The sequence below is a fragment of the Corylus avellana genome, chromosome ca2, assembly GCF_901000735.1.
Source record: "Corylus avellana chromosome ca2, CavTom2PMs-1.0".
In the NCBI taxonomy this organism is placed as follows: Eukaryota; Viridiplantae; Streptophyta; class Magnoliopsida; order Fagales; family Betulaceae; genus Corylus; species Corylus avellana.
Window position 1 is genome coordinate 38,277,546 of NC_081542.1, and position 15,252 is coordinate 38,292,797.

The 15,252-nt window shown below is 36.0% G+C and overlaps 2 protein-coding genes across 2 annotated transcripts; both read left to right on the forward strand.

Annotated features, from left to right (window-relative positions):
• Positions 1-1,261: 1,261 nt before the first annotated feature.
• Positions 1,262-8,424, forward strand: LOC132170443 (uncharacterized). Its single transcript, XM_059581434.1, has 11 exons — positions 1,262-1,412; positions 1,733-1,829; positions 2,022-2,083; positions 2,256-2,312; positions 3,010-3,069; positions 3,910-3,966; positions 4,182-4,224; positions 4,818-4,895; positions 7,077-7,407; positions 7,486-7,636; positions 7,711-8,424. The coding sequence occupies exons 1-11, from the start codon at positions 1,311-1,313 to the stop codon at positions 7,798-7,800; spliced, it is 1,128 nt and encodes a 375-aa protein (XP_059437417.1). The 5' UTR covers positions 1,262-1,310; the 3' UTR covers positions 7,801-8,424.
• Positions 8,425-13,335: 4,911 nt separating this feature from the next.
• On the forward strand, positions 13,336-15,147 carry LOC132172370 (UPF0481 protein At3g47200-like). Its single transcript, XM_059583856.1, has 2 exons — positions 13,336-14,900; positions 15,068-15,147. Exon 1 carries the CDS (start codon positions 13,431-13,433, stop codon positions 14,823-14,825), a length of 1,395 nt encoding a protein of 464 aa, XP_059439839.1. The 5' UTR covers positions 13,336-13,430; the 3' UTR covers positions 14,826-14,900; positions 15,068-15,147.
• Positions 15,148-15,252: the final 105 nt, after the last annotated feature.

Below are 15,252 nucleotides of genomic sequence, written 5' to 3' on the forward strand. Positions count from 1 at the left end.
AGGAGCCTCCTTATCACAAGCGGCGTCATTAAGGGGATTGTCACCGTTGCGCTAATTGGTTATGATCAGAATAAAGCCTGCTCTGATACCAACTAACGTAGTAGAAGACTAAGATAACTAACCAAAGAGAAGCGTCTTTGATTCTGAAAGGAGAAGCGTTTTCGTCTTCTACCCAAAAAGATATAAACAAGCTCGTAGGCTAAAAGAAAGATAAAACTCCACAGAATATTTGAGAGAAACTTCTTTGATTTGATAACAATTCAATGAGTGAGTTTAACATAATAAGCTAGCCTATTTATAGAAGAGAAATCCTTGCAATAAAATAAACCTACTTCTAGTAGAGAAAGTAATCCTACTTCTAGTAGAGAAAGTAAATCTAATCCTAGTAGAGAAAGTAAACATAAACCTAGTAAGAAAAGTAAATATACTCCTAGTGGGTAAAGGATTATAAAATAAAAATAAAAATAAACTAAAGTAAATTATTTATTCTTGAGGTGGGGAGACACACGTCCTACATCAATTTTGTTCTTTTTTTTTATAGCCATTAGGTCGAGGAATGTTGTTTTTTTCCTGACCTTTGAGCCGATGATGGTTAGATCGATGTGGGGATTATCTCTCACGACTAGAAAATAAGATTAGGGAAAAAATGAGCTACCTATATCTTAGATCTAGTATGCTTTTGGAGGCCAGATTTGATTTGTTTTATAACTGAAATTGTATAGTGTTAACGGAGGCTGCTGTTATAGATAAACTTTAATTGTAAGGATTTTCTGATTGTAACTATGACTTTGTAATAACATAGCAATTGGCTATATTATGTTAGAGCTTTATGCTCTGTGATGATAGAGCTGTTATGCTCCAAATCTTTTATGAATGAAATTTGAAAGATTTCGTAAAAATAGATTAGCAAGTGTGATATGAATAATAATTTTCAACTATAGATAATGTCTTTTTATATTTACTATGAGCAAGCATTACAACTTTAAGCTCCAGAACGCTCATTACTTTATATGCGAATAGATAATAACTGTATTTATTAACAGTAATAATTGCACGGATGCGAATAATAATTACATAATACGGATGTGGATGCGGATGAATATTTGGATATAAAATCATTATCGGCATTTTACGGATGTGAATGCAAATATTGTTACTAACCACGTCCACATTTTCAACTTTACTGGATACCGAGTTAATACACAAAAATAAAAATAAAAAAAGTTGAGGGACCTATTTTGTATTTTAAAAAAAGAAAGACAAAAAAGTGAAAAGCTCTCTCGAGTCCGAGAGAGACGAACGAAGACGACATGGCAGAGAGAAGCCCGAGACGGCTAAGGGGTCACAAGGCCACAGCCACGTGCTGCATCGCCTCGCGTGACCGTCCTGGCCTCGTTGTCACTTCCGGCGAGGTAAAATCTCTCTTGAATTTATTTATTTATTTTATTTTGGTTGCTTAGGAATTGAAAAAGGCATAGAAATTCAAATATGGAATACTAATCGGGAGAAACTTATATAACTATCGTACTTACTTGAGCTGAGCTTTTCACCTTTTAGGTGAATTAAAACTATGTGGGGAAGTTAAATTAATTGTGAATAAGAAAAGAAAAAGGCTTACTATTTTGTTAATTACATAGTTGTTTCTGAAATGATGTTTAATGTATAAAGAACTGAATTCTTAACTTTTATTGCATTTTTGCTTTGTTCTTATTCGGAGCGTTTAATGAAGTAGGATGGTTGCATTTGCTGGTTTGATATGCGATGCAAAGATGTGCAACTTATCATGGATGTTGGGGAGGAACCCATTTCATCATTATGTTTCAAGTCAGGTGTGTATGATTGTGTTAATATTTTTTCTTTTTCCCTTTTTGGGTATTAATTTCTTATATCCCGTTTATAGTTAATTCTTTAAAAACCAGGTGGATTGGTGATGTGTTTAGTGTGCAATTGAGTTTGCAATCTAGTTTATATTCAGAAGTTTATTTATGTATGCTTTGCAAAATGATTGTTGCTGGATTCAGGGAATGAAGATATCGTTTACATTTCTTTAGGAAAAGAAGTCAAGTGTTTTGATGTACATATGGTAATCCCTTCTCGGAGCCCGTGTTGTCCTTTTGCAACTTTTATTCATTTCTTATTTTTTTGAGGAGCTATTGCTACAATTAGCTTAGAGTTACATTTTTAGTTACTGTTTAACAGTATATCTAATAATGGTTACTTACATATACTTTTTTTTTTTTTTCTCTCTTTGGGAGGCCGCCTCATGGAAGCCACTGGAGAGTTATACTTATAATAAAGAGGAGATAAATCAGGTAGACATTTTAGTCATGCTTTTTTATGGTTTAATTTTGACTGCTGTAGCTTTGGCTGGTGCATCTATATGCTGCTTCTGTTTCCTAAAGTTAAAGGAATGCATTGAAGTTCTATTTTACCCATATTGGATACTTGTTCCCCATTACTGTTTTGGTGTTTAAGACATGGTTATATGACTTGATACCCATTGTAAGTTATAAACATTTTTATTTAAAAAATTGGTATGTGAGTTTCCAGCATCAAAATACTGTGACTTGGCATCATATCTTCTAATAATTTATATGAATAGATTTGAATTGTCACTTTCAGTATCTGCAGCTACAACATATACCTTATGCCTTTTTCTTCTCTTTAAATTTAGTCTCTCTTCGGTCGATTTAAGTATTAGCTTAATAATTATTTTTGGGCCTCTTTAAACATATTAATATGTCCCTCTTGCTGTTCAAATGATGCGAATTGTTGTATTGTCTATGGTATTATTCTTTGTGTGGAGTATCTTTCCAATTTGTTGGCTTATGTTGTCATTCTCTTCTGTTCTTAAAGAATCATTGACTTATCATATGTTTATGGGAGCTTAGTGGTTTGTCAGACTCCCTCTGTATCTGTAGACCACGAGATGTGCCTCTCTGTGTCAGACAGTATTCTTCAATTTTCATACTAAGTTCTTCCAATAAAGGCTTGTTTCCGTCTATGCAGCTTGTATGCAACTCTAAGTCCTCTTTTCTTGCTGCTGCAGACGACAGCGGAGAAGTTAAGGTACTTAGCTAAAATTATATTTGGCAGTTTTTTTTCTATGGCTTCTAATGTACATCTGTGTTGAGTTGTATAACCACTTTTCTACTCATAATGTTTTATGCTCAAGATATATCATTTCATTACCTGTATATACGTATTTTTCTATTCTCTGCTTTATGTAGATTGTTATTGTTAAGTTGAGAAATTTTTTACTTCTTATTGTGTCTTATCATGCTGGCAATGTTTAGTGATCTGTATTGTCATCATTGAGTTTTTTTATGGGTATTTAAAATGCATCAAATTATGAGGTCTTTTGGTGTCACTGGTTTGTACCCCATGAGTTTTTGTGGAGGCCAAGGCCATGGATCTAGTCGTGAAAGATGAGTTTGGTTTTATCACTGGAAATAGTTCAATAAAGTTCTTACATTACGACTTTTACTTCAGGAATTGAAATTTTTGTATATAATTTATTTATTTATTTTGTTTTTTTTCAATTTATGCAGAAAAGTTTAGGGTGCCAAATGACAATTGGAGGAAACATAATGTGACAAAAACATAGAATTCGAAATGTAGCAGAAGGCGTGATTTTACTGTTGTGATTATTTATGATTTCACTATGTGATTACTTCTGCTCTTGTTTCCTTGGATAGATCGCTATATTTTTATTTTGCCACTATTCTTAGTTACTTGGAAGAGTTTATATTTTCTATTTGAAGCATTTCATATCCCCTCTTGATGTCTCTCTCTCTCCCTGTAAGATTTTTTTTTATCTCAAGTTATTTTAAAGCACAAGAAAAAAGAATAGAAGATTGATATTGCTACTTTCTTGTGGTCAACTGCTGATTATGATCTCTTTGGCAGATCATTGACGTTCACCAGCATTGCCTTTATAAAACATTAAGATCTGGCCATACAAGTGTATCCTTGTAAATTTAAAGGCTACCCTTTTTGTTGACCTTCACTAGGTCCTATGTTATGTCAGAGTTGTTTTTAAACAAATTTCTTGCTCCGCATCTTTTGATTTTATTAAACATTTTTTGATTGGTACTTCCCATTTGTCTTCTGTTCTTTTGCATTGCTTGTCTCGTATGCTATGAGACTTGTCATTCTATCACCTTAACTCTATATTATAGATCTGTAGCAGTGTGCAGTTCCTTCCTTGGAGACCTTGGGAAGGTATTTCTTGTATTTTTTTTTTTTTTTTTTTTTTTCCTTTTGTAAACTGTGTGTGTGTTGTGGAGTCTCAATGATGATATACAAGCTGTGGTTACTGTGGAAGCAACTAAAGCATGAAAAGGCTAGTAAATATCCTGTTCAGTTTTTGATGATGGCAGCGATATTTATGATAGCAGCAATCTCAAATTGGTGCTAAAAGATTTGCAAGTGTGTCGTTGCATAAAGTCTAGAAAAAGGATTATACTGTCAATTCTGCATCTGGTAACAAGTCACATGTTTATGACTATATGTAACTTGGTACTATTATGGATTGAGCAATTCGCTATGGCATTGAGAAAAATATGCTAACCACAGTACCTTGTTCTGTAATTTCGAATGCCTAGAATTTCAGTGTCACGCTAATATCAATAGAATCTTTGCTACTGTTGTGAGTCATCTTCAGCCAGGGTGAGTCATGGTAGTAGAAGAACAATTCTCATGCAACATACATGTTGTGTTTTTGCTACTTGTCCCAAAATCTAACTAAAAAACTAGCATCTAAACCTTGAATAATCAATTTTGAGTACTAATTTATGCTTTGTGTATGTTGGCAGTTATTACTGGAGGTCTTGATGCGAAACTTGTTATGTGGGACTTCTCCAAAGGGCGCCCATACAAAGTTTTGGATTTTAGTATGTATCTTTCTTCTCTGGTCTCTCCTTATCTCTAATATCTCATTTTGCACTTTTTATGCCTCTTATATGGTTTAGCCAAAACTAGGCCCATTTGGTAAACTTTTGAGAAGTGTTTTTTGTTTTTGGGTTTTGAAAAAGGTGAAAGTTGAGAATTGATTTGGTGGGGGTGGGGGTCACATTTGAGAAAAGTTGAAAATTGGTTTGGTTAAATTTTGGAGTGTTTTGTAAAAATTGAAAATTGAGAAATATTTTTATAAAAAAAAAAAAAAAAAAACAAAGTGCTACCACCGTGGTAGTGGTGCTGCCACCATTCCAGATCGTGGCCACTGCAGGACCGCCAAACAAAGTGGGCACTGCCATTAGGCAACAGCAGCATCACCCATTTAAACAATATTAAGTTGTGTTTTGAAAAATAGTGTGTTCTATTTTTGAGAAGTGTTTTGAGTTTGAGAAGAGTTTTGTAATTGGTTTTGAAAATGAGTTAGTGGTGGGGGTCTCATTTGAAAATCTGTTTGGTTAACTGGTATTTAAAAAGAATTTTCAGCATTTGAGAAGCAAAAAAAACTTTCAAAAATTTTACTGAACGGGCCTAGAGTTGTTCCCACTCTTTCAATGGGCTTCAGAAAGTCAGTCTAGTCTGGTAGACTGGAAACATGATTTCTCTACCTATCCCCAGCTTACATTGTTTGCACTAAGGTGGCCTACTTTTTCATCTTTTCATACTATGCCAGATGCTAGGCAAATCATGTGATGAGAGAAATGTATAGTTCTTGCAATCTGGTAATGTTTTGATTGATAAAATATATACATAGTGCTTGTCAATTATAACTTCAAGATCTATTGAACGGACAGGCCACTAATCTCTAGTTTCTTAAAAATTCTATGCAACTACAAGTTTTTTAGGCAATAGTTACTAGTTAATGAAGTATGTCAAAGAGAGGGGTGACCTTGACTATAAGTGGGTGGTGGTGGAAGTGGGAAGTGCTTGATCCAAAAGGCTCCAATGGTTGAGGTTGAGAATAAAACAAATTGCAAAAATAATTAAAAAATTGAAAATTCTTGATGGAGTTTGCGGAGTTATCAGGTTTGCGAGCTAATCCTTCTAAAAGCACAGTTTTCTATTCTGGCATTTCTTTAACGAGTAAGGAGATGCTGCTGCACTGTTTCGGAATGAAGGAGGGTAAACTCCGAGTGAGATACCTGGGGTGTCCCCTTGATTTCCAACAAGCTGTCATCTTCGGATTGTGAAGCTTTGTTGGAGAACATTTTAAGCCGAATCAACTATTGGATGGTTAAGCATCTCTCCTTTTCTGGTGGGTTACAACTTTTATCCTCGGTTCTTTATTGTATTCAAATCTATTGGCTAAACATCTTCATCTTATTGAAGAAGGTGATTAAAGCTATGGAACAAAAATTTAACACATTTTTATCAAATGGAAATGAGGAATCTTTTGCTAAGGAGAAAGGTTTCTTGGGAATCTATTTGTGTTCCTAAGAGGGAAGGTGGGTTGGGGCTGAAGAAGATTGGACCACGGCAGCTATTCTTCTAAAACACATTTCGACCCTTTTCACTAAATTGGGGTCACTTTGGGTGGCTTGGATTAATAAGAATCTGATTAGGGGAAGGGATTCTGGCTGCTAAAAATTCCTCAGAACTCCACTTGGAGCAGAGTTGCTGATATCTGCATCTGCATCTTGCATTCTGTTTTGTGGCTTGTGGTCGTTATTGGAATTGGGTTGATTAGTTGGTATTGCAGATGATTTTTTGCAATGCTTTTGCTGGTGTTGGTTCTCTTTCTGCATCAGTTGTTTTGGTGGATTTCAGAGCTTTAGTTGCTGAGTTGGTTTGCTGTTGTATAGATTTGCTGTTTCTTTGTTTGTGTGTATTGTAGTACTGGTCTTGTATAGTGGATTGTTGTTGACTTTCATCTCAGAAGATTGAGATTGAGGGTTGTATTGGCGGTTTACTGATTATAATTGTTGGCTGATGGCCTCTTGGTTTCTAGCTTTTGGCTAGAGAGAGTTATATTAAAAGTAAATTGCAAAAGATGGATAGACCTTAATACCTGTCACATGATCCTTTGATGATTTTATCCATCATGAAACAAATGGAGTCTCAAGGTAGTATCAAACACTTGATCTAATTCAATCTTGCCACCTTTTTATTTACTACTGCAGGTTTGCCTGACATGAAGAGTAGTGGTAGTACGGGACAATGTTTTAATCCTGCTTTTGTCCATGCGCTAGCAGTTCCAGAAGCAGATATGTTAGACAAATTAGACAAGCTGTGTGTAGTCGCTAGGGGTGATGGTGCTGTTGATGTGATTAATATTGACTTGGAACTTGCCGCAATGAAGTCAAAAAGCTCCACAAAACCCTGGAAAGGATCTCAATCAAGATTAAAAGACGGTAGTCCAAATGCTGATGTAGGAAACCTGGATCAAAATAGAAAACAAAGGTTGCATTTGGATTACTCATTCGGTGGGCATACTGCTGCTGTCTCTTGTGTGTAAGTAATTTACTTGTATGCACTGAAATGAAACTAAATTTGATTTATTCTAACTACTAACTAGTATTTACTGTTCAGGGCATTTTCATTGTTTGGGGAAAGAGGGAAATTCATAATATCAGGAGGGAACGATAAATCTGTGAAGGTCTGGGATTGGTCCACCTATCTTGATGCAAGGGAAGCTAATGGCAACAGTGAGCCACCTTTGAACATCAATCTCAGCAAAAAAGTAAGTTCTTCTCGGATTCAGTTTCTTGTCTGTTTGTATGGAGTTTCTAATCTTGTATGCTTACTCCTTGGCAGGTCAATTGGCTGTGTACCACTCCAACTGAATCAGAAAACCTTGTTGTTTGTGATACAACAAAAGTGGTAAAGGTCTACTCCATATCATAGGCAAAAGCTACACATTGTTGACTCTGTGGACAAATATTCCCAACTTTTGAGCACAAACCCCCAATTTTCTGGCATGGTGGAAGATTGTCTAAAGTTTGCTTAGTCTGTTTACTAGAAGACCACACTTCATTCTGTGATTCCCATTTTCTTTGGGATCCAAAGGAAATTTGGCAGGATCTTACCAATCAACTTGATTAAGTAGCCTGTTGCAACTACCTGTTTGATGGCACACCCGGGAAAAAGGATCCTCTCTACTCATGGCTAGAATTTAAAATTAGTTCATCTAACAGTTTATATAATGTCAATGATGGAACGCCTTTTAAAATGCTTAAATGGAGAGGATCCTTGTCCCATCAGTGGTCAGTAAACACCTTGTCTTTTATGAGTGTCTAATTATTCTGATTTGAAGGTAATAGGCATTCAGATTGTGACATGTCCCTGGGTTATGGCAAACTAGTTATTTTGTTGTTTTTTGTGAAGCCCATCATGCCATTGAGGTTTATTTAGGACGACTTTTGGGTTGTCATTCTTCTTACCATAATGATGTAATTTTTTTTGGTTTATAGTCCTTGTATACTTAATTCAGTCAGATTGTTCTGAATTCTACGGTTGTGAGTTTTGTGAGTTTTAATGTTACTTGCGAGTGTATGATTCGTTTGTAATATAGCTTTTGCAAATGTGAGGTCGAATCTACAGGGAAATGTGTTTTGAAAACAAAATATATCTAAATTAATTAAATCATAACCTAGTTCCAAGAAATTTTTGATTTTGAAAAAATAAACAAACATAAACTAAATAAATTAGAAATAATCAAAAAATAAAATGCTAAAGTTGTGGCATCAAGACTCACCAAGTTGGAACAACACATTCTATGTTCATCAATACCATCTGAAGTTCTCACAAATTAAATCATATATGTCTTATCATACTTCACAATTTAATTAAATCATTTAGTGTATCTATTCATTATACAAATCACAAAAGATATCCGGATTAAATCAAATTATCAATTGTATCTGTTGGATAAATTACAAATAGAGATCCAATTTTATTTTAATAAAGATACAAGCAAACAATTAAATGAAACTCTCCTAAATCATTACATGTATCTGGGAATCACAATAGATATCCAAAAGTAATATCAATAATTAAATTAAAGTAAAACAATTGAAACCTTTAAACCCATAAAATCATATGATATTAACTTTTACATGAAAGTGTTTTGTTCTTCATCGGAGAGGTTTCATCTTCAACCTTAGTTGAGAATTTAGTTCCACATGATTATTAAAAATAAAACCTAAACCTAAAACTAAACTAAAATGGAGAAAAACTATTGAAATTCGGACTTGGTCTCCCAACCTCGTGTTTCTTGAGGCTTAGCAGTCATTTTATAGGGGTTTCTAGGGTTTAAAACCCTAAAAACGGCGCTATGGCATATCTGGCAAACGAGTGTGCTAGAGCGCATGGCCATTGCGCTCGATCACACTCAAGCATGTACTCTTCTCCTGCAGCACAGAACTTGGGCGCTTGCAACTAGCTGGTGAGCGTGAGTGCGCTCGAGCGCAACCCATCTAGGATCAAGCGCACATGCGCTTGAGCGCAGAATGGTGCGCTCAATCCTACTTTGATGGCACTTTTTTGGCTTTCTTCTAAACTCCGTACTTTTCACTTTAAAGGCACAGTTTTCCCGTAGCAACCTACAAAACATCAAAATACATAAACTAACACAAAACATCAAAACATAATACAGCTAAAGGATTAATAAGTGTAAATTAAGGGTTTCAAATATACAATATTCGGCACTTATCATCTACCAAACATCCCTCAATTTACTGCCACAAAATGGAATATAATTCTAGTCCCAGAGAAATGAAGAACAAGATTTAATGAATTCTAGTGTAATCAGATTGAATTTTGATTTTTTTTTTTTTTTTTTGACTATGTGCCAATGTGCCAATGTGCATTCTACTTGCAATGTACAACTCATGCGGACAACAGGAAGAAAGCCCATCAGAAGTTGGTCAGCAGGGTGAGAGGGGCTCGTTAACTCTAGAACGAATTCCACTTTGCTCAGGGCTCTTTCAAAGCAATATGGTGGGGTGACTGGTGAGGGTGAGATGTGACCTCAATTACTATTCATTTCTTTTTTTTTAAAAAAATTAACATCAAAATATTCTTATGTTTTTTACTTTTCAATACTACTTTTTCATTTTTTTTATACTAATTATTATACAGTAATTGGGGATGGAATGTTTAACAAACAACCCCGTCTATTCATTTCAAAAACAACCCCGTGGTTGTGGAGATCAAGGTGGTAATTGAAAAGACAGGGCAAGAAAATGTTAGGGGTCAATAAATTTTTTATATTAGAATTATATTCTCTTACAAATTCAATAGATCAATCATTAGATTTATGAGGGTCACCATTAACTTATGTGAGATCCATATAAGTCCACAAATCTAATGGTTGATTTAAAAGATGAGATGGGTCAAATATGGAGAAAATATTGACCCCTAACATTTTTCTATAAAAAGAGATATCTTTTGGCTTGGCTTTTAATCTAGAGTGCTGACATGGCAATTTGTGAACCATTTATTTACAACAAACAACTAGCAACGATCTGAAGAATAGTTGTCCCTCGAATATAGACATGTTTTTGTAAGCAGAATTATACTATTTTATGGGGAAAGGAATTATTATTATTGAAATAAAATAAGTTGGAATGAAATACTTGATCTTATTTTTAGCTTGGTTGTAACACTAAAATAAATGATTAAATATGTAGCTATTTTGGGTATAATACAACACCTATGTTAATGAATAAAATCATATTCTAATTGTTAGAATAGTTTCTGGTATGGTGTGAACGCGCGGACTTTGGGATGAACTCCTGAAACAGAAGGTAAACACGAAGAGAAAGCGCCCTGTGTTGAGCGTGATCTCCCTCCGAAGGGCGTTGACCGTGATCTCCCTCCAATGCCTGTGTTGAGCTTGATCTCTTTCTGATGCTCAAGTAAGGTCTCTGAGAAAGTATGTGTAAGGGCTAGAATAATTATGCGTGATTTTAATACTTGGGGTCTGGCCTATAAAGAGGCTAATAGGTTTACCCAAATTAGAACTTCTCATTTGATATTATCTTTTCTTCACACTGATCCTATTCAAGTCTTGTAGGTTGATCCTCTCTCTCTTTCGTGTTATCTGTGTAGCTTGATTTGAATTGAGAATAGTAGTTGCATATGAGCTTTAATATTATCCTTGTGATATTGGATAATTGTGACAAGAGTTTCCAACCCAGTGGAAATCATCTACTGAGCGCCGAGAATTTGGATATCCAACGATATCTGTTTGCAATGATAAGTGGTCTCTGGGAAGCAAAGGATTTGATACTCCAGGGAAGTCTATTCTCGAGGGTTAATCTTTGGCCGACCGGGCTTCTGCAGTATTTATCGTTGATTCTTCTGGGTTTCTGCAGTATTTACCGTTAAGCCTCTTCTTCATCTCCATCAACTACAACATCTACTACACCATAAGTTACTATATACAACACTACAAGATCATGATAAATATTTTGCCACCATTTCAGTTACATTGTGGTCAGATGACAAAAGTCTTAAGTCTTGGTCTCAAGGCAATCCTGGTAAACTGTAATAAACAAGGTCCCCAGAACTATACCCATATGTCTTGCATATGTGATCTATATTAGAAAAATTCAATTTGTTCCCATCATATGGGTCTGTGTAATTACTAACATCGCTCCAAGCAAAATTAATCTTATATTTTCTATTAAAAGTACACACATGGTGCACCTCAAACATTATAGAATGTGTACCCATCACATATCCTGCTACATTTATTACATTGAAAGGTTTAATACAATACCCCAAACAATTCTAACCACAAACAATTAATACAATCAGAAAGTTATAAATATACCAATGAGTAGACATTTGTATTAAACTTTTTCTCTCTTCATCAATCATTGTTGTAAAAACAACCCAACTCACTATTGACAAAACAAAGTAAAAACAACCCAATCATAACTGATGGTCAACAACTGGACCTAATCAAAGCATAGATTTTATCTTAGTTCATTTAATCACAAACACAACTTTTTAGAAAATTCTCCATCTTACCCCTATACTCATACTAGCCACGAACCAACCAACAAAGTTAAGTAGTAATTTGCTACAATGATAACAAAACCAAATATAAGTAGTACATTCTGCTACACAGTATGCATTGTGGTCCGGTTTTTTATAGCGACAAAGGACTACATTACCCCTAAACCCTAAACAACAACTTCACAAAAAAAAGTGAACCTCTCTATCAATACACTAAGCACATTTATCATTTAAGGTCGGCAACCAAACATGAAATGTATAATGACAAGTAATGGAATGGACCACTTGACCATTTTATTCAAACTATAAAACTCATAGTGCTAATCACATGTCCAACACAAGTCCAAGCTAGGGGACCACACTTAGATCAAAACAACAACAACTTTCAAAAAAAAAAAAAAACCAATGACAAGATGACCAAACATATGACAACTTTTAACGCACTGTCAGAAAACAACAAATTTCAAAAACGACGAGAATATTACCCATTGCAAATAAATATACTCTAAACTAAAACCTCCACAAAATCCCTTTCAGATGCGTTATATGCAAAACTCCCCAAACATCCACTACAAATTGTTGATCAAACACAACTGTCATAAAATTACAAATACAAACCCTAAATTTATATTTTAAGGATAATGAAACTTATTCGATTATCGTGGATTCAAACTGATTTAAATGGGATTTGTGACTAAACCGCTACAAATTGATACCTAAACTTCAGCTAGAATGGTTCGCCGATGATGAAGACTATGGTTCACACGAGTAGTCCCTTCGAGAAGTGCTTGGCAATTTGTGCTCAACATTTTGGAACATTTAGGTTTAATTTTGCCCCTTCTTGAAGGAGAGTAGTTTGAGTATTTCAGTTAGTAAGTATGAGGGTATAACGGATAATTCAGGGGTGAAAAACCACACGTAAGTCATGTGTTTACGCTTTTGTTTGAGGTTAACGATTCAAAAAGACGAAGGGATCTAAATTGAGAGCAATTAAAAGTTCAGAGTTTCAAAGTGAAGTGTCAAAAAGACGAAGGAATCCAAATTGAGAGCAATTGAAAGTTCAGAGTTTCAAAGTAAAGTGTCTTTATATATATATATATATATATAATAAGTGATCGGCCAAGAATGCTTCAATGTGAAGTAAAGTAAAAAACTTCTCAACGAAGAAGTAAAAGGGGCCCACGGAAGACTTTGAGAAATCAAGTCACATGCGCTACACATAGTACGTACTCTAAAATGCCAAAATCCACCATGGCAAGCAATTTTGTGAACACGAAGCAGCTGGCCAGCGACATGAAAGAGGAAATCGAGAGATGCGAAAAGGACGTTACGAAGCGATGCCGGCAGTAGCAGTTGTTGCATCTATATATACAATAAGTGATCGGCCTTCAATGTGAAGTAAAGTAAAAAACTTCTCCATGAAGACTTAAAAGGGGCCACGGAAGACTTTGAGAAATCAAGTCACATGCGCTACACATAGTACGTAATCTAAAACGCCAAAATCCACCATGGCAAGCAATTTTGTGAACACGAAGCAGCTGGCCAGCGACATGAAAGAGGAAATCGAGAGATGCGAAAAGGGGTTACGAAGCGATGCCGGCAGTAGCAGTTGTTGCATCTACAGAGTGCCATCAAAGTTTGTGGACAACAATGGCCACTGGTACACCGCCAGGACCGTCTCCATCGGGCCGTACTACTACTACAGCGAAGGCCTTGACCGTGACTACAAGTATCAGTGCCTCGGCTCCTTTCTGTCCAGAACCCGAAAGAAAGGTATAGGCTTGGAGGACTGCATGAAAAAGTTACTCCCGCTTGAAAGAGAAACCAGACAGTGTTATTCTGCAGAGATTCAACAGAGCGATCTCAGCTCGAATGACTACCTCGAAATGATGGTTCTTGATGGTTGTTTTATATTAGAATTGTTTTACAAGTTTCATGATCCGGAAGTGGTCAAGAGTGACGAACCTCTAGCACACCTTCTGTGGAGATTACCGTATTTCTACGTGGACTTGCTCCTCCTTCAGAATCAAATCCCTTTTTTTGTTCTGCAAAAGTTATTTGATATTTCCATGATTCCTGACGAGGAGCACGGTCCGTCCTTGTCCTTGCCCTTGCTTGCTTTGCGATTCTTTAACAACGTTTTGAGAAGACCCGACGAAGCCATAGAGAGGTACGACAATCCCGAAAATCGGCCCTTGCATTTGCTGGACTTGGTTCGATCGAGTTTAATCCCAAATGATCCAACGGCGTCACTGAACGACGAAGACACACATATCCAATATTCTAAATGTTGCCGTTACGAGATTATAGTCCGTATGATTGAACCCCGACTACAAGACACACATATCCAATCTATTCCCTGCATCTCGAATCTCCGCAGTTCAGGGATCAGGGTCCGACCGGTCAAGGCGGACAGCTTCTTGGCAGTAAAATTCAAGGACGGCTTGATTGAGATGCCCAGCATAACCATCAACGACTTCATGAGATATCTGTTGCTCAACTGTGTGGCGTTCGAGCAGTGCTACAAGAGCTGCACCAAGTACGTCACGGCGTACGCCACTCTCTTAGACTGCCTTGTCAACACCTCCGCTGATGTCCAATACCTTCGCGAGCACATAGTTATTGACAATTACCTAGCCGACGACCACGAAGTTGCACTCTTCATCAACGGTCTGGGCAAGGACGTGACCGTCGATATCCGCCACTGTTATTTGTCCAAGTTGTTCAATGATGTGGACAAGTATTATCGGAAGAACAGCCATGTATATTTTGCGAGCTTCAGACGAACATATTTTAACACGCCGTGGTCCTTCATCTCGGCGTCGGCTGCCTTTGTGCTCTTACTGCTTACGGTTGTGCAGACCATCTTCTCCATCATCACCTATGTGCATCCCAACAATTAGAACTTCTACTCCATTAATTCCCCACTCCACACAATGGGGATTATTTTAAGAGGAGCATGGATTTCTGATCAAAAGGTTAGAAGAAACCTTTTTCTTAATTTCAAAGTTTTCTTCAGCTTTTGTTGCTGTCATTTTCTGCTTCAAGCTTCAATAAACATGGCGCGCTGGATCTAGCTATGTCAACATTATATATTTTTCGCTGCTTATATATTAATTATGATGAATTTGTGTTTTACATGCAGCATGGGACTGGCATATTCCATATTCTAAGCCATCTACCTTGTATTCCACACCTGATCGATATTATTAACTAAACCTCACCTGCATAGATCTATCCTTAGAAATCAATTAAGAAGATTTTACGATACATATTAATTTCAAACCTTATTATTATTCTTGAATATTCTTGATTTGGTTCATTAGTATG